Source organism: Gallus gallus, chromosome 5 (genome assembly GCF_016699485.2).
Source record: "Gallus gallus isolate bGalGal1 chromosome 5, bGalGal1.mat.broiler.GRCg7b, whole genome shotgun sequence".
Classification (NCBI taxonomy): Eukaryota; Metazoa; Chordata; class Aves; order Galliformes; family Phasianidae; genus Gallus; species Gallus gallus.
In genome coordinates this window covers 14,593,290-14,621,086 of record NC_052536.1, presented here as the reverse complement: position 1 = coordinate 14,621,086, position 27,797 = coordinate 14,593,290, and the positions used below count along the sequence as shown (strand labels likewise).

General features: G+C 37.3%; 1 protein-coding gene across 3 annotated transcripts in view; it reads left to right on the top strand.

Moving 5' to 3' along the window:
• Window positions 1-17,777: 17,777 nt before the first annotated feature.
• The window catches only part of MUC2 (mucin 2, oligomeric mucus/gel-forming), a 75,552-nt gene continuing 65,532 nt past the window's right edge, over window positions 17,778-27,797 (top strand). For all 3 annotated transcript variants that reach the window (XM_040701656.2, XM_040701654.2, XM_046942297.1), the window contains exons 1-11: window positions 17,778-17,870; window positions 19,360-19,624; window positions 22,213-22,327; window positions 23,025-23,115; window positions 23,526-23,635; window positions 23,872-24,088; window positions 24,539-24,664; window positions 24,924-25,041; window positions 25,359-25,497; window positions 26,160-26,270; window positions 27,310-27,379. In XM_040701656.2, the coding sequence (XP_040557590.1) occupies window positions 17,801-17,870; window positions 19,360-19,624; window positions 22,213-22,327; window positions 23,025-23,115; window positions 23,526-23,635; window positions 23,872-24,088; window positions 24,539-24,664; window positions 24,924-25,041; window positions 25,359-25,497; window positions 26,160-26,270; window positions 27,310-27,379 (1,432 nt within the window). In that variant the 5' untranslated portion in view covers window positions 17,778-17,800. The remainder of the gene's footprint in view (window positions 17,871-19,359; window positions 19,625-22,212; window positions 22,328-23,024; window positions 23,116-23,525; window positions 23,636-23,871; window positions 24,089-24,538; window positions 24,665-24,923; window positions 25,042-25,358; window positions 25,498-26,159; window positions 26,271-27,309; window positions 27,380-27,797) is intronic.

Sequence of the window (27,797 nt, the reverse complement as noted above, 5' to 3'; positions counted from 1 at the left end):
TGTGCAGCCCCAGAAGACTTAAAAATAAATTTTGAGAAAGTGTCATCATGACCAAAACTGTGGCCATCTGGAATGTATGTGTGCTTGTATCTATATGTGGGATATGTGGTTTTGTGTGCCCAAATATATGCAAACTAGCTATCTGACTTGCTTACAGTCTTTTAGCCTCAGCAGGAATGGAAGAATATAGTATACACAGGCAATAGACAAATAGACAATTGTAATAGACAAAACACAAATGTATGTATTTGTGCATATCCTTCCATTCTTGATAGGGCAAAAAAGCTGTAAGGAAGTCAGTTAGTAAATCAGATGGACAATAGGAAAGAGGGAGCCCAGAAGCTGGGAAGGCAGGAAAGTGTGCAGCACAATACTGGCTTTGTTTTTGAATCCAACTACTTCTGGAGAACTTAATGTGATACACAGTATCTGCAAGTGCCCAACTGACTCTGTGAACTTGTCAACATTGTGATTTGTGGAATGTCATCTGAAACAATTTTATTGATTTCTGTATTAACTGAACTGCATTTCTTAGACATTGATCTTAATTCCACAGAAAATGCATTTCTTTGTTTTACATTGAGCTTCTCTGATGATGTAAAGCAGTTGTGTCATACTTGACTCAAGAGAAGCATGTTTTTTTTGAACAGTAAATTTACTTAGTTCTGTTTTTCTCCCTCCCCCCACCCCCCCCTTTTTTGGGGGGGGGTGGGGTGTGTGTTAACTACACTGCATGTGAACACTCAAAACTTTAATTCTCTACTATGCTATCTGAAGCCAAATTCTATGGAAGAGTGAAATGAAATGTGTATGATTTGTCAAGAGAAATTTTTGCTGATGCTGTCACATGGAAAAGATGCCTCCAATTGTTTGGTGCTTAGCACAAGTTCATGACTGCTACAAAATGGAAGTGCTAGATCTTCAAAAATGCCTTGTTTTGGGCTAAGTCTGCCTCCAACAGCTGTAGTAACAAAGTGTTCATTAAAAAATAATGACAAACATCCCATAAACTTAGGAAGATAAATAATTTTATATTAATAGCAATAGGGCACATATATTATTTTCTATTATTTTTATCTGTATTTAAACACTTAAATATATTAAATAGCTTTGAATTGGATAATATATTGTAGAATCAAGCCTAAATATAGGAAAGTAAACTGAATAGTATTGTTCTCTTCATTTTCAAGTTCTCTTTTAAACCTTGCTTTCTATTCACATTTTAATAGTCACTTCAGTATGATTATAACAAAATACACTGTGCAACAAAACACGTATGGCATTTTAACCTTGAGCCACAGTAAAAACTCATTGGTCTGCTTTATTACGTACAAACGTGACATAATGTTTTGTTGGTACAAGCAGAAGCAAATTTTTGGAGGAAATGGTTAGTAGAATTCTGTATTCATGTAGTTATGAGAAAGGCATTGTTTGCAGAACCGGAACTCCCTTTCCTTATACCAGGAACTTGCCATAAATCCCATCACAAGCGTGGAGATGGGTGCAAACTCCACATGTAGGCAATGTTATAATCTTTTTTTTTTTTTTTTTTTAATTGGCTGTGGCAAGCAGCTGTTGGTAGTTCTTCCGTTCCTCCCAGCACATTTATTGCTTGTTCCCTTAAGACACTGGGCTTAACAGCTACTTCAGTAAGTGTTGTTTTTACTCCATGGCAAAAAGAGTTCTCGTTTTCATTATCTCAGTATTACTACAGCATTCCAAGTATTTTAATTTGCTTCTTCAGAACTGTGGATTTCTTTTCAGTGCTCTTCTGCAGAGCCTGAGGTTTTTTGTTTTTTTTTTTTGCACCAAGTGATACAGTTGCTTTTCTCCACAAAGAGAGTTCACTTAGTATTAATAGCCTTATCTTCTGATTGATAATCCAACTAATGAAAAAAGAAATGTGTTTTGCACATTAAATTGTGTGTCTGTGTGTTGCAGCAAATGAAAAACTGTTTACCAGTTGAGCAGTGTGTTAGTGTGACATATTAAAGCCCAGTTCTGTAAGGCAGAAATTCTTTGGTGAGAACAGAACTGTGGTGTCTGGTAAGGTAACTGTGCAAGCAGCAAGCTGTATTTGTGGAACTCAAAAAATGTTCTCTGTGCACTAAGTTTGTAATTTTCTTATTTTCACTCTTCTGAAAATGAATGTGTGCACTGAAATGTGTAATGTATTTTTGAAATTGAAAAGCAATATCAGTATTTAAGGAATAGAATAAATTGTTACAAGTGAGTGCTTAAAAAACTTAATATAACCACGGAGTTGATATAATACAGTCAGTATCAGTTTGTGCTTCTTCACTCTTTCACAGTGTAGTTCTTTTGGTGCACATTAACCACTGGCAGTAATGAAAAATTTCTGCACTATTGCTACATTTGATTGTGATTTGAGTCATATGAATGTAAGATCTAGAAAGAAAACAGCACATTCTTTTGCAGAATACTAAGGCCATAATAATTTAACCTTAGCACCATTATGTAAGTTGGTTTTGAGTTTCTGACCAAGATATAAAAAGGCTCTAAATCTCATTAACAATTATTAAGAAGATTAATGGTCTACAGTGACAGTACTGTGCTAACAGTGAGACCTGGTTCATATTCATTCCTTTGCTTCTTACATGCAACCTTTCTAAGTATCCATCTTATAACCCTTTCTCTAATTACCTTTATGTGCAATCATTAGAAAAATTGCTGTTCCTGCTAAGATTTCTCTTAGAACTGTGTGTGCGTGCAGTTTTAAGTGCATTTCAATTAATGTTCTTTTGCTATGTCTTTAAGTTGTCATATAAAAGGAGAAGGCTAAGCTGTAAAGGTGCACTGTAGCTGTTATCTCTCCATCTCTAGTTCCTGCTCAACTGTAGCTTTAAGAAACTGAAACCAGTATAATGTACTAGAAAGTGTGTGGTACGAATGGTTCTTAATTTGAAGGGACTGTGTATGCATATAAATGCATATATAATTATTGCAGGTTTTTTTTTTTCAAATAATTGCCATCTTTTTGTAGTTCAGTCATCATTTCCTTCTCTTTTTGTTGAGTAATGTTAGATTGTTTCTGACAATTCACTGCAATGAAGTTATCAACAATACGTGCTAGCTTTGGTGCTATCAGAATATAAATGTTTGTTTCACAGTAAAGAAGGCCATATGCTTAAGAAGGACATAGTGATTGAGTATAGTAGCACAGCTAAGGAAAAATTAGAGGTAAGGAAATTTTAACACTTGTTCACACTTGCTCAAAGCCTGTAGGTGCTAAGAAGTGGAATATAAATTATTTCTGGAATTCAGAAAGAATAGAAGAAAACCATACAGAGGTAGCTCTTGGAATTGGCATCAGTTGAGTAATTTACAGATAGGTTTAAGGAAATAAAAAAATATTCTTCAGAAAGCAGGCATGTCAGTAAAGACCAGAGGCAATAAAAAGTGTGTGTGTCTGCATTCAAATGAATTAGGCAATAGCTTTCAATCACATTTGTGATTTCTTGACAGGAAAAAACAATATGTATATGATTGATAAAATACAGCTTTATATTGACTTTTAAGATGACTTTTATTAGTTTTTTCTTCAATAGCTTGAAATAACTTTTATGACGTAAGAAGGAACTAGCACTAGCATCTATAAAAACTGTTGTGTACATAGGCAACTTAGTTTGTGAAAAGGATAGGTTTACTAAGCAGGTAAGTGGAGGTGAAAAGGCAAGTCTTGTCTAAGAAATGAAATTTGCAAAAGAAAGCTACCAGAGTACCCACTAATTTCCTAAGATCTCACTATAAAGGAAGAGACAGGAGTAAACTGTCCTCAGTTTGAGAGGACTGGTTAGCAGATTCATAAACATGTACTTACTATGGGGCGAAGAGAGGCTTTTATTTCAAAAGTCCAGCCTTGGCAGAAAGTGCTAAATATTGATGCATCATTTCCTTCCTAATACGTTTTTCTGATAACCCCAAAGAGAAGGTCAGCCCTTTTTCTGCACTGAGAGGTGTCTAAAATGAGTGGAAATTGCAGTACTATAGTTGGCACAGAATCTGATCCTGCTTTAGGGAACATGCTGTTACATGTTAGGGCTACATGTACTTTGGATTCTATATGCAACATAGGAAGAGGCAGAAGTGGCAGCGGGGTTCAGAACAGAGAAAGTGGGTAAGACAGAGATAATGTGTCTGCTTAAGTAGTGCACATGCACTACAGTTCAAACAACAGTGTGAAGCAGTTCAAAAGAACTGGTACTGCTTTTTCTCCCACTTTTTTATTCCCCACCACAAAGATGGTGAAAAATGAACTCTTGATAACACAGTCCTGCAGCACTCCTTCGCAGCTACCAAAAAATAGGACCAAAAATGATTTTTGGAAGTGATTTGATGAATAAACATATTTTGTGTACAGCGTTCATTTTAGCGAATTCTCAAGGCAACCCTTTTCTATTCCCAATTAACAATTTCTGCTTGATGATGTATCCTGACTTGCTGAAGAAAGGACATGACAAAAGGAATATCGATAGGAATTTCCTCTGTTATATGAGAAGCAACTGTCCTATTACGATACCTCATTAGGGTGTCTGTATACCTCACCACATTTAATTGAATGGCTGTGGGAATTGCATCACTTGAAGTGACAGCAACAGAGTATTTTAAGAGTGTTAAGTTACTTGGATTTTTGCAGTTTGTGATTCCTTATGTGCAGGTGGCAGTGCATCACTCTTGAATTTTCCTTCAGAAATAATACTGTCTAGAGAATGGTCACTGGTTCTTAAAGCCTTTGAATGCATCATGATGTGGAATTGCTGCGGTCCAATGAACTTTACTGTTTTACTTCAGTTGAGATATCGGCCCCAGACCTCTGTCAGTGAGGAGTTATGTTTGATTCCTGCAGGTCAGAAAATTGCAGAAACCTTTTGCCTGATCTGGGCTTTGTTTTCAGCACCATGGCCAGGGCCCAATGAAGGAACTGCCGGACAAACCCAACCAGAATGTAGAAATCAGTAGTGATAAAAGAGAAAATATTTTTGCCATCCATGTATTGCTGTCTGTGCTTCCTTTCTCACAGAAAATGGTTGATTTCAGCTTTCATAAATCTTACATCTTATTACTGTTTGTTGTCTGTTTTTCTTAATTTCAATTAATGCCTTTAACCAGTTTTCTTGATAAACTAACATGAAAAGTAGTGGTATATGTAATGTCCTGCTTCTTCATCGTCATCCTCTTGATACTAGGGTGCAACATCTTCGCTGTTACCTCTTCTGTGGCCTTAACGGAGTATAGGCCTTTTTTTGTTTGTTTGTTTTTTCCTGATGTAGAAAGCATTCTTCTGTTTACCCTCTGGGAACAGTGCCTTGGGAACAGTGTTCCTCATTATGATTGTTCTTTCAACCTTTGTTCTACTGCTTCTTCCACTACTTAAACACATACACATTTCCATTCATGTTCATGTCAGTCTGTTTTTTTTTTTTATGCGTCCCTACAGTTTCTCTTCAAATGATTTATCTTGAATTCTGAAAATGTTTTAAAGGATAACCTAGATCTTTGCTTTCATCTGTAATCTTCAATAGGTTAGTGGGGTGCTTTTTTTGTCAATGGTGACTGAATGGATATTTCTGTTTTGGTCAGGCTGCAAAAATTCATCTGTGTTGTTAATTTTGCATGCTCACAGCCAGCAGAAGCAAAAAAGCTGTGTGAACAAAGTAAGTGTCTCAAACGTGACAGCTGCTCTCAAGCATTTGCTGTGCTTCTTTGATACTTTTAGGGGACAGAGACATCATTTAAGCATCTCAGGAGTATTCAGCAGGAGATACTGTCTTTCACTGAGAGCAGTCAAGCACATAATTTTTTTTTTGAAAGCTCAGTGCTTCTCTCTTGGTCATTGTAAGTATGTTTTTTAGTATGCATATCTTGTCCTGGTGTCATTACTTGGTGAACTATTAATTCTGTGTCAAATGCATGGCAATATACCTCTCTACTGGCTTGTGTTTTTAAAGACTCATACTATGATTTTAAACTGGACTATCAGAATATTAGTGGATCTGAACGTGACGTAGTTCTGGACATCAATGCCTTTTAATGATATAACCCACACTCACTGGCACTTAGTATGTAACAGATGCAGTTAGCAATATAAAAAAACCAAAAGGCGTAGAAGAAAAGTGGCTAGCTATTCAGTCTATGAAATGCATCTGAAGACATTCAACATTCTTATGATTGGTTAATGTATCACAAGAATGTTACAGGAAAACTTCTTGAGAGTTCAGGGAATGCATCCCATTCTGAGCCTTATTTTCCTTCTCTTTTCTACTTTTAAAATATGCTTTGTGGGATGGAGTGGCTATAATAGAAGGAAACCGTTTAACGCTTCAGCTTACAGTTTCTTTCTTGAATGTGTTTGTTCTCTCCCATTTCATTAAGTAGTCTTCCTGCTTCTGATATAATTGAGCAGTATGTTACTGTTTTCCAATGACCTAAGATACTGACTGCTCCTCAAAGCCTCTGTATACTTGCCTCATTATGTAAAAGCTCGCACCTTTTGTTACTATTTGTATCTGATTACCTTTTGTTGGTTTGTAAGATGTTGTTTTGTTTCTACTGCAGTGGTGTTTGTTGGTGCTGGCTTTTGTTCTCTCTTCCATTTAGGCCTATTTTGATTTGTGATAGCCATCTATTCTGAGCCTCTAATACAGTGTCTTCAAACAGTGGTCAGGTGACTTCTTATTTTGTTGATTTCCCTTGTTTCCTTGGGTATTTCCACTTTAAAAGCTAGATATTAATCCAGTATTAATGGCTTTATTACTCCTATAGGTTTTGAATTATATACATTAAAGCATTATTGCACCATTTTTTACCTCCATTCCTACCTATAGTGGACAAATCTTCACATAGAGTTCATTGGCATTTCAAACACAGCTTTCTGTATATTTGATAATCAGAGTCCCAATGCTGTAGTTCTGCCAATCATGCTTTATTGAAAATCTTGCTCCTAGATCATTTCTATGTGCAAGAAAAACAGAAATTCCACTCAAAAAGCCCTACCTCACAAAATATAGAGGAAAATTAAAAGAATACTATTAAAAATGTACCACATAATAAAGTCAATGTATCTTCCCAGAAAACAAATGCGGTATTCAGGAAAAAAAAGAAAACAACACGTGTTGATGATGGGAATAAAAATGACTTCTTGGCTCAAAAGTACTGCTGTTCTAGTAGCTGAACAAATGACATCCCATTAGAATGAGCCATAAACCTGTAATCAAAGAGATTACTTTGTCAACATCCTGAAGTAGTTATGTAGAATATACATAGAGGTACAGGCTTTTAGGTGCTCTAGTTCAAACTATCTTTTTCTATACTGTGTCTCTGTGAAATGTTACAGAGGAGTTACACAAACTAAGTAGTGGTAAAACTGGTAGATCAGGCTGTTTCTTGTGGAAGTATGTCTGCCGATAGCACTGCTCGGGATCATTTGAATGTTTTCACCAGGGTTTCCCTGGAGTCAAGAGAGAAGTACCTGGGGATTACATGTTGAGTACCACGTGTTTCATGGTTTTGTGGTATTATGCAGTACTGTTCAGACTATTTTCTTTTTTATTTTCTCTATCTTGTTGTTGTTTCATTTTTGTTATTTTTTTCGACTTCTGGCTAGCATTTTTAGTCCCATTTGTATTTCAAGCAGATCCAGGTATGAATTACTTGGAAGATGAATGATGGTAATGAAGAATTTGTAGGAATATCTTTCTGTACAGTGACAATACATAGGCATATTTTGACGTATCTGTCTTGTATTAAATACAAATACCTGTTTACAGAATGTGTAGAGAGTTAGGAAGTTCATTTTCACTAAGTATCCTTGTTTCTGTTTTATTCTCTTCCAGCTAATCAAATAAGAATGTTTTTTCATAAGACACACGTAGACTGTGCATACAGCTAACTTGCTTACAGTCAGTGACTCAGTAGCGTACACTAATCTTCTGTTCACATCAGACTATTTTTATAGTTTTTAGATTTACTTTGCGAAATGGGAGTTACCAGATTGTATGATAGTTTCTCAGGATTCACACAAAGAGGATACACCTTCTTAGTCAATTAGATAGCTTACTATGAAAGTAAATGCCAGAAGTTAAGCATCTATTACTCCTGTGTTCATTCCGGTACACCCTGTGTACCAGCATATTTTAACATGATTTATGTAACAGGATTTAAGATAAAATAGAAGATTATACAAATAGTATTTAACTTTGTAAAACTAGTTTCTCCTAGTTCAAAATTACTGCCTGCGTCATTCATGCAAAGCTTGGGATGAGGTGATGAAAACAAAGTTTGGAAGAATAAAGAATTGAGAACGGAGGTTTTTCTATGACATACCTGGATTCCCAAAAATTTTTCAGAGAAAGTTGTTGAGAAAGGATGTTTACTCCCAAATGCATACTACATTACAAGATAATTATTATTTTTTTTTCTGATGGTGGCTAGAAATATGATTTGCATTATGTTTTATCAAAATAGTCTTCCTCGGGAGCTTCCATCTTAGTTTTCTTCATTTCCATGGTGTACTAAGTTACCTGCATTAAGGCCTGAACGTTTTTTCCTTCTGTTAAACAACTTTCAACTGAGGGATGATGTACGGAAGAATGCTCTGCTGAAGGATAAATGTCTAATTCATTCTTAGTTTGTAGACTAAGAATGTTCAGTCTGGTCTGAGATTCTAGGAAAAAATAAAGATCCATTTTGAAACCTGTTGTTCTCTGAACTGGTAAGGAAGTGTTTATCTGGCAAGATTTTGGAAGTGGGGTGTTGCAGCAGTGATCTCTATGGGATGTGACCAAGGCTGTCCCAAAGAACAGGGGGCAGTTTCTAGCCAGCTTCACAGTGTACCCACCACAGGTCACAGCTGAGCCCAACGCTGAAGTTGGTGTTGCCTCTGTGAAAATATATTTATGAAAGATTAATATGCTATGCAACAGTGTGTGAGAGATAGGAATGAGGAAAAAATATGTGAGAAAAAATCTTGAAGACACTGAGGTCAGAGAAGGAGAGGGAAGGTGCTCCAGACTCTGGAGCAGATATTCTGCAGCCTGTGGAAAGAACTGTGGTGGAGCAGCCACTGGGGAAGACCACCTTGGGGTAGATATCCACACTGAAACCCATGGGGAGTCCCGTGCCTGAGCATGTGGATATGCCCCCCAACGAAGTTGCAGCCCGTGGAAAGGAACCACATCAGAGTAGGCTCCTGACAAGAACTGTGAGCTGTGGAAAGAAGGCCATGGCGGAGCAGGTTTCTGGCAGGAGCTTCAGCCTGTGATCAGGCTGGAGCAATTAGCGGACAAATGCAGTCTGTGGGAAGGACCCATACTGAAGCAAGGGAAAACTGTGAGGAGGAAGGATTGTCAGAGAGGAACTGACCGCCCCATTCTTCATCCCATCTATGACACTCTTGGTTAGGGAGGAGGTGGAAAAACAGGAGTGAAGGAATGAAGTTGAGTTTTGAAAGAAAGAGGCCAGTGTGGGATATTATTTTTACTTTTTGTTTTAGTTTCTCACCATCCTGCTCTTATTAATTTCCGTCAAGTCTGTTTTGCCCTTGACACAGAAACTGATAAGCCATCTCCCTGTCTTTATTTGAAACTCATAAACTTTTTCATCCTATTTCCTGCCCCTGCCCATCTGAAAAGAGGGAGTGAGAATGCTGCTGAGTGAGGGTCTTGTAGGCAGCCAAGAGTACCCCACCACAGCAGGAGAAGCAAGGAAGCTTTTTGTCTGATTGTATGTTTGCGTGACTAAAGTGATGCTTTATTGTAGTAATATTGATTCTTAACAGTTCTTAAGTGGAAGCTCTGCTCTGGTCTGTCTTGGAAAAGTACAGAGAAGATAATATCAATTCTCTCCTGGACCTGCTTTTGATTTAGAGAACATCCTTAGAGAATTGTTATGTAATATTATTTTGCTATAATGATTCTAACATATAGAAGCATTGTGCCCCCCCCCCCCCCCCCCAGAAAAAAGTGTTCTTCGAAGTACACTGAGAAAGATAATTTTACTTTTTTATCTGCATATTCTTTTACTCATCTCCCAGCACATTAACAGTGTGCTGTGGTGTATTCAACTAAGTCTTATTTTTCAGGTCATGGGACAGATTTAACTTTTTGAACTCAGAAATATTTTTGTGAATGATCTTAAACAATTTGAGCTTCTATCCATACCAAAATTGCTATTTCCAGGATGTGACCTCTGTTTTGTACCAAATTTTTGGATTACTGAGTCAAAATCTTTGCTCGTGGGCACATCCTTCTAAGTTCTGCCATCCTTACTCCCGCTTTCCTTGCCTTGGGAATGATGAAACTCTTAAGTATTCTGTGCAAAGTTACAGAGTTCCAAAAATAGAAGGGAGTCCTAGAGTCCAGAGATTTAGGTATATTTACAATAGATGTGAATATGAGGCCCCCAGGACAGATTCAGGTGTATCACTCTTCTCTGAATGAGTAATCAGTGAACTGTAGGATGAAAAGAAGCTGTTTTGAAGAAACAGAACTGCTTTTTGAAAATCATGAAGCACCTATTGTAGAATCACAGAATGACTTAAGTTGGAAGAGACCTCTGGAGGTCAACTGGTCCAACTCTTTTGAGAGCAGGATGCCCAGGACCATGTCCAGGTGTCCTGTGAAACTCTCCAAGGATGAGACTCCACATCTTTTCTGGAAAACCTGTGCTGGTGCTCAGTCACCTACGCAATAAAGTGTTATGTACATGGAAAAGGTCATGTCTGTGGAGGTATTGATTATGGTCCACAGGAAATAGCTAGAATTTAGATCTTTGCTCTTGCAGCAGCTTGTTTAGAATGCTGGATATATAAATATGATATTGAACCTATGCTGTGTATTACCTAAATACTTCCATGGCTCTGTATTTTGGCTGCATGTTTAATTCTGTAGCTGTAAATATTAGGGTAGGAGTTTTGTGGAGACATACATTAAAACTGTCAAGTATCGTGATACTCTAGGAAACAGTTCTGGGCTTCAATTTCTTGATTTCTTGAAATTAAAATCATATTTTTCTTTCCTTATGTTTTTTATGCAGGCCTTCTGGCCTTTCCAAAATTTGTATGTAGGTACTCCTAATAAGCATAATACATCAATGGGCGGCATGGAATTTCAGTCTCACTGCTGGCTTTTTGTAGTGCAGATGATGGACTTCAGAGAATTATCATTTGAAAGACATAACTAAAAAGAAGCAGCATTAAGGAATGCACAAAAGTATTACTTTCTTTTTGTTCTTTATTTTTTTTATCCAATTCAAATTTTGCAAACGCAAGCAAAAGAAATACAAAAAGTGGAAGACATTACAGAAGTGTTTGAAGAAAAATATTTCCTAGGCCATCCAACCTTTCATTTCTTTGCTCTGAGAAAGGTTGCAGCTCTTAGTGTTCTTCAGTGTATACCTGTATATTCACCATGTTTCCATGATACTGTACTCTCTATTTACAGTATTGCCTTTCTGATGATTCAAAAGTTGATAATAAAATAACTTTGTTAAATAAAAAATGTGCATGGCAGCTGGAAGACTTGGATATGAATCAGATGCGTTCTTGCATTTGACGTCGTTATTTCTCCTGACATGCAACAATAGGCACTATAAATTATGTAACTGCTTGTTTACGTAACAGAAGTTGTTGAAGTTTAGCCTAACTGTGGCAATTGCAGTATGTGGTAGTGGGAGGAGGAAGACTGAATATTCTTAGCTGAAACATTCATACAGGTGAAGTCAGGTTTCCACAGTGACAGTCATCTGAAACTGTCACCATAGTTGTACTGTGGCTCAAAGTACTGCTTACCTAAGCTGTTTAATATGAAATTTTAAATTGATGAAATTCAGTGAAGTCTGTGAAAGTGTTGATTACATTCCATTAGGTAAGCCATTCACTGAGAATTTAGGAAAATGGGAAAGGTTTACTCTATCAACCAAGTAATTAGGCAGGACATTTTGTGAAGTATGAGAATACACCATAATTAGTAACTCAAACACAATTAGCACTCAAGCTATTTTTTTGGAGGGTCATTCAAAAATTCAAGTTTTGGAAGCTAAAAACATAATTCATAGTAAATGCTGCCTTTTAAGCCATATCCATGTACCACTAAAAAAAGAAAGGGAAAAGTGAAGGCTTTTGCTCTCTGGTTTTATCTGTGGCAGTAAGGTGAGATAGATTCCCCATTATACCTGAAAATGGAAAGTAAAAGCAAATTTACTTCGGTTCCACTATTAGGTGTCACAGGGAATTTTGAGACAAGGAAAGAGAGAGTAGAAACCATTCGTGTAGGACAGTAAAAGCAAGTTCACTTTGTTTCTTTTTCAAATTCTTAACGTTAGACTCCATCCAGAGAACGCAGGTTTAGGTGCACATGCTTTGCACAGAACATTTCCCAGCTTCTTTACGAGCTGTGCTTCCTGTAGAAAAAAAGTGTTTCTTAAGAGGATGGTGGAAGAAAAATGTATATTTTGCCAGCAATTTTCTTTCCAATGTTTCCTAGACAGAAAATAAAGAGTTAGGAAAATCCCACTCTGCTGAGGCAGATTTTGCCAGTGAGAAAGGAATGAGGAGTGAAATCTGCTTTATGCCCATTCTGTTCCATCCCTTCATGGCACTGTCCAGTTCCCTGTAGTAAATCCCACAGGTGCTCGGGTCAATGAGAACCATACTACTCTTTTTAAAAATGCTCAAATATTTTCCATGTGTACTGCAATAGAAGCTGTCCTGCTGAGACTTCTCCCAGACAAACCTATTTCTAGAAAGGAAGTGTTAGCATGATTTACTGACTAAAAGAAGGAAGCTTTACAAGTGGAAAATGGATGTGATTTCCATGCAAAACCATTTAAGGAAGGTCCCGTTAAAAAATTATACTCCAGCTAGCACTGGCAGATACCTTAGTCAAGTGTATTTGTCTGAATATGAAGGAATGGCAAGAACTGAAAGACTTCCTCAAGGTCACAGTGAAGAAATTAGCGGTAGTGCTGAGATTAGTCCAATCAGACATCAAATATGTTTGGATAAAATTAAAATTGTTATATGTATGTTATGATTTCCAGAAGGAGGACGAGATCAATCAGAATGATGTGGGTTTTAGTAACAACTTTATTACTCTCTTGACATAGGAATCAGACATGGGCATTCTGTGTATTAGAATTGATTGTAAAAATAGCAGCTAGTGATGTACCCATTAGAATGTCTGAGAGAGCAGTAAGTTGATTACAGGCACTTTTCTTGTGACTTGTTGTTAATTTTCTAGGAAGATACAAAAAAAAAACTTGCTAATTTCAGAGATTTTATATCAGTTGCACCTCCTTATAAAGACATGCTCATTTCTTACTGATAATTTGAGGTTAATCTATCTGAAAATGTATGAAATGGTATAAAAATGAAGTGCATCCCTATTACTTCTGCTTCATCACTTTAAGATTCTTTCACCTCAGTTCAGCATCTTGTCTCTGTTTTCTTTTCATGAAGGTGTACTGTAGACATCTCTTTACTCATAATCCACCTGTGTTTTGCCAGAGCTGTTTTAGGGTGGCTGCCAGGGTGTTTGGAGCTTGAGATACATGGAGTGTAGTGTATGTTATGCAGTTGAATAGGCATGTGGCAGGCTTTGTGTGATCAGGTAAAATGCTGACAGGTTGCAGAATGAAATCTGGAGCTCTTTCTGCAGAGTAACGTTACTGATGAAAAACTTCTTGACTTGACAGCCTTGTTGACTTGACTTGTGATGAGCAGCAAGTCAGAAATACAAAAGAAAAGATAGAACAATTTTAGTGACTGTGTATAATTGTAATGAATTTGACCCCAGCAATATGCTCCGGTTGCTAAGAAGGGTGATGGTATTTTGGGCTGCGTTAGGCAAAGTATCACTATAAGTTCAGAAGGTGATCCATCCCCCCCTTCCTTGGCCCCTAGAGTGTCGTGCCTCGTTCTGTTCCCGCATTACAAGAGAGATGTGGACGTACTGGACAGAATTCAGTGCAGGGCCGCCAAGACAGTGAGCAGCTCTCCTGTGAGGAGAGGCTGAGAAAGCTGAGGGTGTTTAGTTTGGAGGCGGTTCAGGGGGATCTTACTAATGTTCATAAATACCTGAAAGAAGGATCAAAGAGAGTGGAGTCAGGCTCTGCTCAGTGGTGCCACTACCAAGACAAGAGGCAGTGGGCCCAAACCGCTACTCCTCTGACCATCAGGAAGCACTTCTGTGCTGTGCAGGTACTGGGGCTCTGTCACAGGTTGCCCAGAGGCTGTGCGGTCTCCTCCTTGGAGAACATCAAGCTGTCTGGACATAGTTCTGGACACCCTCCTCTGGGTGTCTCTGACTGAGCAGGAGTTAGAACCAGATGGACCAACCCTGCTGACCTCAGCCAACCTCTGATCCTTTAATTTCTGAAGGGTTTGTACAATAGTCATTCTGGCACTGCCATGACAAGACTGAAATGAGACTACTTCTTGCTGTGTTAACAGATAAAAGAAGACGTAAAATTCATGAAGAGATTTGTTCTTCCTAGAACAATGAGCCTGACTAGGTCTTTGCTTAAATTTTTTCACACAAAGTACCTTAAAGTTTCCATATAGGTAATTCTCTTCTGCACTGAATCAAAATGAACCACGGTCTTCTGGGTACTCTTCTTAACAAAAAGTATACTGCAAAAAAAATTCAGCTAAGCATTAAGCCAGCTGTTAGAACTATTAGAAATGCTGTCACAAAAGTTGAAGTGACTCTTGATACATTCATGCAACTGTTACTGAAAAGACAGGGTTTTTTTCATCCCTCCTTCTGCATCCACTGATGTAACACAATTGCTGTGCAGTGTTCAGTGTTCTTTTAAAAAAAAAAAAAAACTTTGATTTTGATGTTGGTTTAGCAGCAGAGAATCCCCATAAGCTCTAAGCAAAGATGCTAACAGTAAAGCAGAGTTATCTTTGTTCCAGAATGGTTTGGTTATTTTAGATTGTCAAGCAATTTACAGTGAAATATGGGTGCATATCCATTAACTATCAGATTATTCTGGATTAAAATAAGTGAAGCCACAAGCTGTAAGGTTGAGCATGGCACAAAGCAAGCTATGATTGTGTACCTCAATTACTGATTGTTTCTGATAGGCGTATAAAGCAGCTGTTAGGCAGGAGCATTGCCTTTCTGTCAATAAGGAAACAAAAGTTATAGTTCAGGATGCTTTCCAATGCTAGCAAGAGGATGAATACTTATGAATAGTGATGATAAGGGGCTATGATCACTTCTGAGATAATCACAGCTATGCTGACCCGAGTATGTTTCTGTAAGAATGGGCTCAATGCTCAAAAACATGCTTAATTCTCTTATTCTTCAAGTTGGGGTGTCATAGTGAGCTAAGCTTCCTATATATCAGGAGTGTCAGTGAGAATTTATTCATGCTGAAAAGACTTCAGAAGGGAGGTGATGCTGTTCTATCTGCGTAGCCCAAGATAGGATCATGCTCAGGCTGGAGTTGGGACAGAGAAAATCAGGCACTAGTATTTAGTTCTGCTTGGCTAAGAGTAGCTCTTCAAGGGGTTAAAACTATCCATAACAACCCCTAAAAAAGTGCATCTTGAATTGTGCTTTGGAATAAAACACCAGCATATCACGTAGAGGGATGGTATGTCTTTAGGGGAAGGATGATTACCTTTCACAGTCCTAGGAAATGAATGAGGTTTGTTTCAAATGAGGAAGTTTTTTGCTAAAGAAACCTGTAGAGGAAATAGGAAGTTTTCAGTTTGTACTTATGAGCATATCCAATTTAACAGAAAAAGGGTCAGATCTGCCGTGTATGTGGAACAACTGCTGTTAAAATTTCTAATGACTGTATATGAATTTAGTCATAGAGACCCTATTTTTTCTGGGACAGTAGTAATTTCAGACAGGACTTTATCTGGAAAAACCATAGGAAGGAAAAGAAAAGCTGGGAATAAAATCTTTCACATATCTCATAAGAATTTTTACAAAACATTTCTGAACAGAGGGTTTTGGTTGTGCAAAAGAAAGAAAATTCCAAGATGAAATGCCTCTGGTGTGTCATGAGAAGTAAGACCTGATAAAGTAACCATCAAGGAGAAGTCTCTGTAGGTGGTGTTACTTCTCTTTTCTCTGAATTCTAAGCGGCTATGGCTGATTTATTTTTATTTTCCATGAAGGAAAGTTAATTATATATTCTAGTGGTGATTGACTCTCATGGAAGAGACGGGGAAATACTAAAATGCAGGTAGGGCCGTGAAGTGAAAGATACCCAATGTGTGGGCAAATCTGCATCCTCAAATAGGAAAAGCAGAAAGCCCAAGAGCTTTTGAGATTTATTGAGAGAAAACAGGAAGGTGTTAGGGGTCAGTCTAGGCTGTCTGTATGATAAAAATAGCAAAGAAAAAGAAAACAACAGCTAAAAACTATGCTTTCATGACAAAAGAGTGTTTATAGTTGAGTTGAGAAACCAAAAGGGCTAAGTGAAGAGTTTCCTTGTGTTTTACAAAATATAGAAGTTCTATTTACTTGTAATTTGAGCAATGAAAGTAAGGAACACTCAGAACAATTAAGAGGATTAGAGATATCATGACACTGCAATGAGAAACTTTTGGTGAGAAAATAGAACCTGGCCTGGGAGCTGTACGATGTAAACTGTTAGTGCTATAAAGCAACTGTATTAATAAAGATCTGTTGAAGTAATTATACTGTACCTAAAGGAGCCTTCTGAAAAGAGTTGCAGAAGCATCTTCTCCAAGGAATTTTTCAAAGCAAAATACAGTGTGTATGAAATCTTCTATTTCTGAAGCAGGATTCTGAACTGGTACCTGGTTCTGTTTTCCGCTTTCTTCTTCTGCAGCTTTCTCTGCATAAAGCAAAGCTGAGCCTGTAGTTTTTTGTGTGATCTAACGTGGGACAGTAAGCTGGAAACTTATCATTCATGTAGAAGGTAAGCAAGAATGAATTGTCTGAAAATAAACCTGAATTCTTATTTGGTGTGAACAGCAATGTTTTTCAATTTTTCCCTTTTTTGCAGAGAGGGGAATGGGGAGTGTTTGGTTTTCCTATAGCTTAACATGTTGTCAGAACCTCTATGACACTTGATGTTTTTTTCTGTTGCATCACAGCATTTTTTGGTAGAACGTCTCTTGTACCATGAATTCCTTGAACTTTTCTTGACACCTCAGCTCAATTACATTCTGGGCACAATATGGGCTTTATGTTGTTTTAAAAGCTCCCTAGATCTTTATAAATGTAGTCCAACATTGTCTGCAAAATAATTTTACCACGCACCGTCTCCTAACTTTTATTTACAAGAGTTACTGTTGTCTACAAGGAGCTTCACAGGAGTCATTTGATACTTACAGAAATTATTTAGTGTGATGGTGAAAGAGGAAAGTCCTCTGCCTTTGAAGCCATTGTTTGAGGGTCCCTCATTCTGAACTTCATTCAAGGGATTTCCTTTTTCAGTCACTCCAGAATTCAGTTTGTTATAGGAGTTACTGAAGGTTAAGCTTAACATGAGCATTAGAAGGAATTAAAAACATAGCATCCTGTAGGAGAAAGAAACAGAGCAATAAAAAATTGCGTGATCATTGAATCAATATTATACTATTTCCTCTATATTAAATTCCTTCATTTATTCTGAAAAATACCTATCTGTTTGTTTCTTATCTTCTGTAAATAGCACACCTGCGTTTTTTACTCCTCCTCTTTCCTCCTCCCTTTGTATCTCCTCCCCTGTGATAGAATCAATTGCATCAGTGGATATTATATAAAGAAATGTTTTCAGTGGTATTCACAGTTCACCCACCTTAGCCGCCATGGGGCTAAGAGCTGCCAGCCTTTTTATGCTCTGGCTGGCTCTTTCCAATACGAGTGAAATAAGAAAAGGTAAGCTCTAGAAATGGTATGGTGGTGGATCACCTCCTTGAAAAGAGTGGGGGGCAGAATTAAAATATCACTGCAGAGATAGAAAGAGGAAGTGCATTTAAATATCACAATGGAGTTTTAAGATCTCTTGATTTTCTTTAACTTTCAAATACCAAGGTTGCACGGCTTAGCCAACACAGGTAGATACTACTGTCTTTGTAGTGATTGGTATCTGAAGCACTAATCTCTAGTTTGAAGTACCTGGAAAATATTTTTGTTGTTACTTTTCTTTCCATATACTGAGACCTTCCTAGGTGTTGCTCCTGCTGGACAGAAGGGAATAATAGAATTTGGTTGGTTAGTTTTTACAGCAGTGAAGAAAGCAAATGATAATGCATTTCTTGTTATTTTGGAACAACATCAATGCTTCATGTAGTAAATATACTAACGTTGGACAAAGCTCATTTTGTCATTCAGGACATGAATAATCCTTTGCTGTAAGCTCTAATTTACTCTATATGTTATCAACCTTGAAGTATTGAAATGGAACTCTCAAACTAGGAACTATTTTTATAGGAATAGTTATGAATTTTGTCCAGTGATAGGGCTTGGGATATTGATCTTGATTTGCTGTGTCTTCAGTGTCATGATAGAGGGATAGAGTTGTCTTGCAATGATCCAAGTTCTGACCTCTGGGAGAATCTCTCTGCAACCTTCATTTTGGAGAGAGAAGCATATGAGCTTTGGTAGTGCCAGCAAGGCTGGACGCGTCTGTTATTATTGCTAACCATCGAAGTACAATAACCTTCCTCATGATAGTTGTGCTTTCTCAAATTAAACATTGCAAGAAAGCCCAGTGGTAAGTGTGCTTGTTACCTTGACAAGCTTCCCAAGTATGCTCTGCTTTTATTCTCAGCCCTAATATGCAGCATCTTGATATTTACCGTGGCTGGGGAGGAAATGAACTTCAGAGCATCAGCTTAATCTTCTGCTATATTTTGTTCTCTACTACCACAATTATTCTCTGCCCTATCTCCTACAGAGGCATGTGGTAATTCTGTTTGCCCTCCAGAAGAGTTGTGGAACTTACTTGGACTCACCTTTCTAGTGCGTGTTGCATCAGAGAAGAAAATAACTGTTAGGAATATTTAACATTGCTAAACTATTACTGTGATTCATAAAAAATTCATATGTTGGCAAAGTGAACCAATGCACCAGCTTGTTAGTGGTCAGAGAGTAAATTTACCAAGCTCATGCAGGCAAGTTCCTTCATCTCAAGTGAGGACTACAAGGTATACTCCAAGACCCAACTGTGTTTGTTAATGTCTTGTTTTCCTTTAGATAGTTACATTTCTTCTGTTAGTATGCAGATACTCTATTAGACTTGAGATCTGTGGAGTCACCATGGGTGTAATTGCAAATGGCTTCTGCATACTACAACACTTAACTCTTCTTGACTCTAGCTCATTTATTTCACTTTCCTCACTGTTTCTTTTTCATAACTTAACAGGAAGGACAAGAAACCATGGCCACTATGTCTGCAGCACCTGGGGGAACAACCATTTCAAAACTTTCGATGGAGATATCTATCAATTTCCTGGCATGTGCGAGTATAATTTTGTTTCTGACTGCCAAGACTCTTACAGGGAGTTCTCTGTCCACATTCAACGTGCTCTGAACAGCAATAACCACCCTGAGATCCAGTATATCCTGATAACAGTCACGGATTTCACAGTGTACCTCAAGCCCAAACTGGCTGTTGTGGATGGGCGGATGTAAGTACATTTAGTGTGGTGGTGCTGGGAAGATAAAAACAGGATTGATTCTTTACACATCCGTCTGTATACCATATAGCATAGTGGCTAAAAGCATTTCTACTAAAAAAACCAACCAAACAAAAGAAAAACAAATAAAAAACATTAGAAATCCAGCATAAAAACGGCTTTAGGAAAGGGCTTTACTGTTCATGGGCATAAGGGATGATTTAAATTCCAAATGGGAAAAACCTTTAGTGAATTTTCTTTTTCTAATTGTGCAGGAAACAAAATGCAGCTCATGAGGCAGATCTTTCACTGTTGTGAAATGATGTAGCCATTAGTTTTATGGTATCATCTTGTGTTTATGTTAGCAGATGGTCTGTCTAGCAAATCCTCAGAAGTAAAACTGTTTCTGTGCAATCTTCTCTTATTTTCCAGGAAGTAGACGTGTATTTTTTTCTGATATTCATAAGAATTTCCTTAAAGTCCAGTAACCTTTCCTCTTGCAATTATGGTAGATAGAGTGTAGATCAAAAAAGGGATTTTTATGTGGCAATGTGTATCATGAAAAAGCTTTTCCAATAATATGGTCACACAAGGAATTAGCCTGACACCATTATTCATGTCAAGTTGTGTCTTAACCTAACCTTTCAGTGTGTGTGTATATATATATATATACGTAGACTGAAAGAAGTGAAGCAACTCATGGGTTAAGATGTAGTTCTGCAGGACAAAAGTGAAAGAAAATGGATGTTAGTATATCTTAGAGTAATTAAAAAGAAAAATCTATTTTCAGGGTATGATCAGATTTTGTCTTGACCTTAGCTTTTGATCTGAAGTGTGAAATACACTGCAATGAAAAACTACTCAGATTTAAACAATAACATTCAGTTTTCCAGGAATCATACCAGAGTACATAAGAAAATGACATGAAGCTCTACAGAATGCATTCTTGTCCCAGATTAAAAAAGCCCCTCATCATGTACTCAGATCATAAAAAGGGCTCCATGAAAAATGTTTAGAAATCCTTTCTTGAATCAGACCTCTTTTTATCTTAAGTATTGTTCATAACACAGTAGATCCTTTGTGAACAGAGACTTGTAGAACAGGTTTTTGCTGCATGCAGGATATAATTTTTGTAGAACTTGATTTCCAAATTGCTCTTTAAATGGTGTATGATCCGTTGCTATATAAAAAATAGTATTTCACACCACTGAAGTGAAATCTGTAAAGCAGATAAATTTATGAATTTGGCTTTTGGTACCTGATGCACTGGTTAATGGAATGTCCTAGTATTGGAATAAAGAGAGATATCTCAGTCTGCAATATCTGAGGTGAAAAATTGCCCAATGTTTTATAATACCTCTCTAAAACCACAATCTATTAAGGCCTCATTGTGAAGGATGGACAATGCAGTCAACAGTAGAAATAATAGCCTCTGAGTTCCTGCCTAGTATTTATATGCCTAAACCATTTGGCCAAGTGAAAAACACCTGAGGTAAATAGTTGGAAGTATCCCAGTTATAGGTAATAAGGAGCTAAAATTCTCCCAGTCACAGCTACATAGAGATGTGCACAGATATATGAATCCTGGTAGACAATAGTTGTACTGGCAAATGGGTAGAAAATATGTTGATTATTTTGTCTGGATTCCAGTGTGCAATATTTTTGTTTGAACAGACTCCAGCCCTTTAGATTTTATAGGTTAAGGCTGCTTGCCACACTGCCTTTATTGCTGAATGAATTTCAGTGGTGTGACTTGTGACATAGTGTACTGTAAAACAGATATACAAGTATAGGAGTGATGTCTCATGAATTGATTCCCTATCAAACAAAAGCATCTATACTCGGCCCTCTACAAAATATCTTCTGTCATGTTAACATGCCTTACTGTCACTATTAATAAGCTTACTCCTGCCACCTGAAACAAACTACTGAATTCCTCTTAACCTGCCCCCTTCTGTTCACATTTTCCTACCACTTTTGTTAGCCTCTGCTTTTTGAATTCTCTCCTGAAGAGGAAGATCTTTTTTAAAGGAACATTCACTCTCTCTGGAATGATTGCAGAGTTTTTAATATAGAAAACTTTGATTTAGACTGTTACTTCTTTGGTAAAAGTAAATGATTAATGAGCCTTTGAATATCCTCTACTAATGCCAAAATGATGATGGATTTTGCTTTAATTAAGTTAAAGAGATCTGGTTCTTTTTTTTTTTTTTTCTTAAAGAATCTGTGCTCTCAAGGAGCCTTTTACCTCTGATGCTGCTTTATGATTTAAAGACAGTAAGTTACCTTGTCGAAGATCAGAGAAAGAGGATTATATGTTTCACTAAAATGATTCATCCTGTGCAGATAGCATCAGAATGGAATAATTTAGTTGGAAGGGACCCACAGACATAGTTTAGTCTAACGGCCTGAATACTTCAGGGGTAATCAAAAATTAAAGTATATTATTAAGGGTATTGTCCTCATGCCTCTTGAACAATGACAGGCATAGGACCTGAGACAGGCTGGTTTTTCCATTCATTAGGGTATTTGGCATATAATAGACATTCATGTTGCTCTTTATATTTCTGTACTAATGTAAAGTCTGACTTTCTTCCTAGTGTCAAGACACCCTACTACAGCTCTGGTTTGCTCATTGAGAGCAATGACATTTATACCAAGGTTTATGCTAAACTAGGCCTAATTCTGATATGGAATCAGGAAGATGCACTGATGGTATGTAAAATCAATTTATTTTTAATTAGCATTTCCTGGGTTTAACAGACCACTGTAGGCTGAACAGAAGTAGAATTTCATGGACTGAACTGAACTAGACTGTTAGACTTACTCATCCAGCTGGTACTGTATATAACTTTAAAAAGGTAAAATTCCTGTCTCTGCAATGTGACAGAGTTAGTAATATGGGGTGCAGGTGATCTTACTACTCAAAAGAAAGGGAGAAGCAGATTTCTGAAAAGTAGCTAATGCTTTTGCTGTAACACCCTCACAATATGATCATTTTCTTTCATATGTCTTTTAGAAGACTGCCATCATCTGCTTGCCTAATTTCCAGCATGGCTTAAATTTTATCCCAGCGGATTAAAAAAAAAAGGGGAAAAAAGTACTGAAATTTACGGAATGTTTTCCTGTTTGACTTTATCACCATATCACCATGGTGTTTGTAAAATAAAGAATCTTTAGACCCCCCCCCCCTTTTTTTCTTTTTTCTTTTTTGTGTTACGTTTTTGCATCCAATTGTTTGTTTCTTAACTGTTACAAACTAATTTGCAGTGAAGAAGCAAATTCTGGGAGTGTTTTGGATTTGCTGTCCAATCTCTCACTTAGCAACTTCCCTTTCAATTAAACATACCTACTTTGGAAGGTCTTCATGTTCCAGATAATTCTTCTTTTTTTTTTCCTTTCCATTACCTAGGTGGAGCTGGACAGCAAGTTTGGTAACCAGACATGTGGTCTCTGTGGGGATTACAATGGAGTTCCAATCTACAATGAGTTTATTAGTGGAGGTGAGTCATATATGCTATGTACGTGCATACTGTATGCTTTGTGACAGTTATCACAAAATATAGGCTCATAAGCATTGTGTATAGGAGCATCACAGGAGGGCACATTTTAACTCAGATACTGCTGTATTTGTCCCAGAGTGAACATTATGAGCCAGTGCTGCTTTCTTGATCTATGATTCTTTCAGTCCAGTTGCATCATCATCTTTTCTTCTCTGCTGGCCTTCTTTTCTTGTTATGATGTTTAAATTGTCAAGTACACTTAAAATAGACATAGTTCAGAACAGAGATGCACATCTGACAGATAGAGATTGTATCATAGTAACTTTTCCTTCATCAATAGAGTCTCAGGAATCAGATGTTCCTTGTTGTCAATGTTCTTAGTAATGCCTCCTGTTAATTTTTTCTCACAGTTGCAAGCTACAATTCAATTACATATGGGAATTTACAGAAGATCAGCAAACCCAATGATGAATGTGAAGACCCTGATGAAACTCGGGCTCTGCCAAGCTGTAATGAGCATGTGAGTAAGCCTAACTGTGAACTTCGCTTTCCTGGATGCATGGAGACATCCTTGCACTGTGAGATGTTAGTGTGTGAAGAGATGGGAAGACTTTATCCTTTCCAGGGCAAATGGTTTCTTCTTCCTTTCTTGTGTAAATCTCTTCAGGCAATTACAGTTTTTATTACCAGAAAAGGAATGGTCTAGAAGCTCAGGTGCTTACAAGTCTCTTAAATACTTTTACTCTTCCTTCCCAGCGTGAGGAATGTGAGAAGTTGCTGACCTCCTCTGCATTTGCTGATTGTCACTCACGCCTTAATCTGGAAATGTACATCCAAGCCTGCATGCAGGACAAGTGTGCATGTAAAGGAAATGAGGACTCCTTCTGCCTCTGCAGCACCATCTCCGAGTATTCTCGCCAGTGTTCACATGCAGGTGGCCGGCCGGGTGAATGGAGGACAGAGAACTTTTGCTGTAAGCAGCTATATACGTTTTACAAAGAAACAAATATTTCATGTGTGTAGCATCGTGAAACATTTGAATAAATTCTTCCTTTTCAAAGTTATGGGCATATACCTTACATTACATGCCAGTATTGCAGTACACAACGTTCTGTGTTCTTTCTGTCTTCTTCTGTTACCTTTGTTATTAAGAAATCTTTTTCAGCTAGTAGAAATTATGTTCCTATTAAAAAGCTTGAGATCTGATGCTGTAGGTAAGATAATTCATAAACAAAAGGAAAAAAAAACTAAAAACAACAGGGAAAGCAATTCAGAAACAGTCAAATATTAAGAATATTTTGCTAAATGGAGCCTGGCTTGGAACACCACTTATTTGAAGTGAGTGAGTCATATGATCTGTAGTTTCTGAGGAATGATGGAGTTAACATTCAAATAGTGTGATATCTTTCTCATTTTTTTTCAGACAAAACATGTCCTGGCAACATGGTCTATAGAGAAAGCAGCTCACCCTGCATGGATACTTGCTCACACTTGGAAGTCAGCAGCCTTTGTGAGGAACATTACATGGATGGTTGTTTCTGCCCCGAAGGCAAGTGTATTTCTAGGTCTTGTATGTGTATATGTCTGTATTATTTTTACTTGTCTTTAAATGAAAAAAAAACCACAAACAAACAAGAACAAAAGATTATTATGTTACAAAAGAAGTCAAAATGCTTTTCTTCTGTTCTTGTAATCTCAGCCTCTGTTTTCTGTGTCAGGCTATGTGTGTCCAAAATCTCAGTGTTCCTCCTCTGCAGAAACTGCTGATTTCTGAAGGAGCGGTAATAGTTTGCTGTTTTGCTTTACAGGGACTGTGTATGATGATATCACAGAAAATGGCTGCATACCTGTGAGCCAGTGCTCCTGCAGACTCCATGGAAAGGGATATTCACCTGGAGAAACCATTACCAATGAGTGTGAAGAATGGTAAGGATCACGGTCATCCGCCTTCCTTCAGTTGTATGTGGGTCTGTCCTTTTCAGTCTTTCACTTAGTTGTAGATGACTTCCTGAAAACATTTTGAACTTAGGTTTATTTTACATGTCCACGCAGACTTTCTGAAAAATTTCTTGTATCATAGTATGTGATGAGGGAAATCTTTAGGAAGTGGTAAAATTTTTAATTTTTAAAATTTAAAGCACCCGGATATAGCTTGCTATTTCCTAGCTGTACAGATGCTTTCAGTGCTCTCAGTTTCTATAATATAAACATGTATTTCTGGTTTATTTATTGTTTGTTTATAGCACCTGTGATTCAGGCAGATGGACATGCAAAGATTTACCCTGTCCAGGCACATGTTCAGTAGAAGGAGGTTCCCATATTAAGACCTTTGATGGGAAGAAATACACCTTCCATGGAGACTGTTACTACGTGTTGGCCAAGGTACTGTATACTGTAGAGCTTTTCTCTCACACATTAAATGTGTCTATGCACTCATTTTTAATAGGTGTGAATTGTTCTGTTATTCTACTTCCATGGGATGTGGGAAGCAGAAATGTTAAAAGCCTCATTGGAAAATTCAGGATGGGCTATTATTGCCCTGTGGGAGGACTTGGGCACTTACTACAATGGATGTCTTACTTAGTCACTTAGCAGACTACATATACTGTCATTTCACAGTGGAGTCTTTCATGTATATGAAGAAGCATGCTGACTGCATGGAAGAGTAGATGACAAAAATTCTGCAGTTCTCAGGATTAGAATGTCTCAGCCAGATCTGTTATAGCTATTTCTGTGTCAATGTGTCAAAGTGAACTAGGGAAAAGAGCTTGGCAGTTATTTCATTCATTAGTCCCTAAAATACCTGTTGCATGTTTTCCAAAGATTTTGTTGAACTGGAAACTGTACTGTACCATTCCTTTTTTTTTTTTTTTTTTTGAGGGAGAGAGAGTTCATCTTACGAAACTAGTGCTAAAACTGAGGTTTTAATAGCTAAGTTCTATAGCAATTGCTATAATCTATGACTTCAGTCTTAATTTTGGAAATTATCTTGTGTGAGAGATTTTTGATTGGACTAATGGATATTTATTTCCCTGTGATTGTAGAGTGCTGTGAATGATACTCATGCCCTCCTGGCAGAGCTGGCTCCTTGTGGCTCCTCAGATGGACAGACCTGTTTGAAGACTGTTGTGTTGTTAGTAGATGACAAAAAAAATGTAAGTGTTGTTTGGGTTCTGCTGGGTGTTTTGAAAATTAGCATACATCCCACACTGTTCCAGAGTCATCCAAAGAGGGTGGATAACAGATCTCAGAAAGGCTGATAAAAAACTAAAGCTTCTACCTCAAGAATTCAAAATAGACCTCAGCTGAGCAAATGCTGAAATTCAAATAAGCTAACATTTTTCCCTTTCTCTGCTCTCTGCCATGTCTCACCATCTTCCAGACTGGTGAGAAAAAAGAGTACCATCCTTCCTCCCCTCACGGTATTTTACTTTTCTTCAGCTTGATTTCATAGATCTAATTGAGTCTTTTTCAGAAGACATCCAAACTTTGAATGTTCATACAATCCAACCTTCTTGTATATTTGTATTTAATTCAATAATAATGTAAATGAGATGGGAAATCTTCAGTGCTGTTCTGCATTTCTGATTCATATTTATGTAAAGTCATCTTATTTACTTAAGTATTATGTTTGGTGATGGGAATACCTATACTATGTTTATACATAATTTTACATATGTAAACATGATTTTTCTCCCATGTTTCAGCTCTTCTATGGCCTTGCCAGCAAAATAAAAATATCAACCCAAATCAGAAAAGCATTTTTTTTGTTCCTGTGTGTACAAACTAGCATTTTATGAGGGAGCTTAACAAATTGCTTCCTTACTATGACAAAATCATACTAATCATTATGTTTACCATTACCATTGCTCTTATAGGAAACCAGAACTATCTATATATCCTGAAGTCCCAGTATTTTCTTCTACTTGTATAACCAGTGTTTAATAAAAGACAATTCATTTTACTACTTGCTATATACTGTTGTAGACAGATCTAATCAAAAACTTAATAGGAAGACTAAGCCCACTGCCACATTCAGTTTTAAGATAGATTTTTCCTTTCATAGATTTTAAGTTCTAGTCACAGTCTAAATATGAAAAATGTTCTCTTCTCTCTCTGCTCTTAAAGTTATTTTTCTATCAATTTCTGTTCTCACTATCTGGAACCTCATCAATCCTGTTTCCTTTTATACAGGTGGTGGTTTTCAGATCAGATGGCAGTGTGTCACTGAATGAGATGACAGTGAATGTGCCTCATGTGTCAGGTAAGGACCACAGCCTTACATGTTGTCATAAAGCTGATTCTTCAGAGGAGGTTATATTTTTTGAGAGCCAAAAGTTGGAGATAGGCATATGGAATTTGTTCAGATGTTGAAATGAGAAGTAAGTGTTTTTGGAATGACTTTGAGGTAAATGTGGCTTGATAGCTTCCACTGACAATTTCATGGTCAGATTGATGTATGAAGGTGATGACTGGAAAAAAAATCCCTTTTTTTGATTCAGCTTCATTGTATTTTGGCATGTAACTTGGGAAAGGGAAATTTTCATGGCTTAAACTTACATTGAATAAGTAAATTTCCCTAAAAAGACGGGTATTTAGAATTTTCCAAGTCTGTATATGTGATGTGGACAAACTGGGGCTCTCAGTGTTCTCAGTGATATTACGGCTCAAGCTCCCACTTC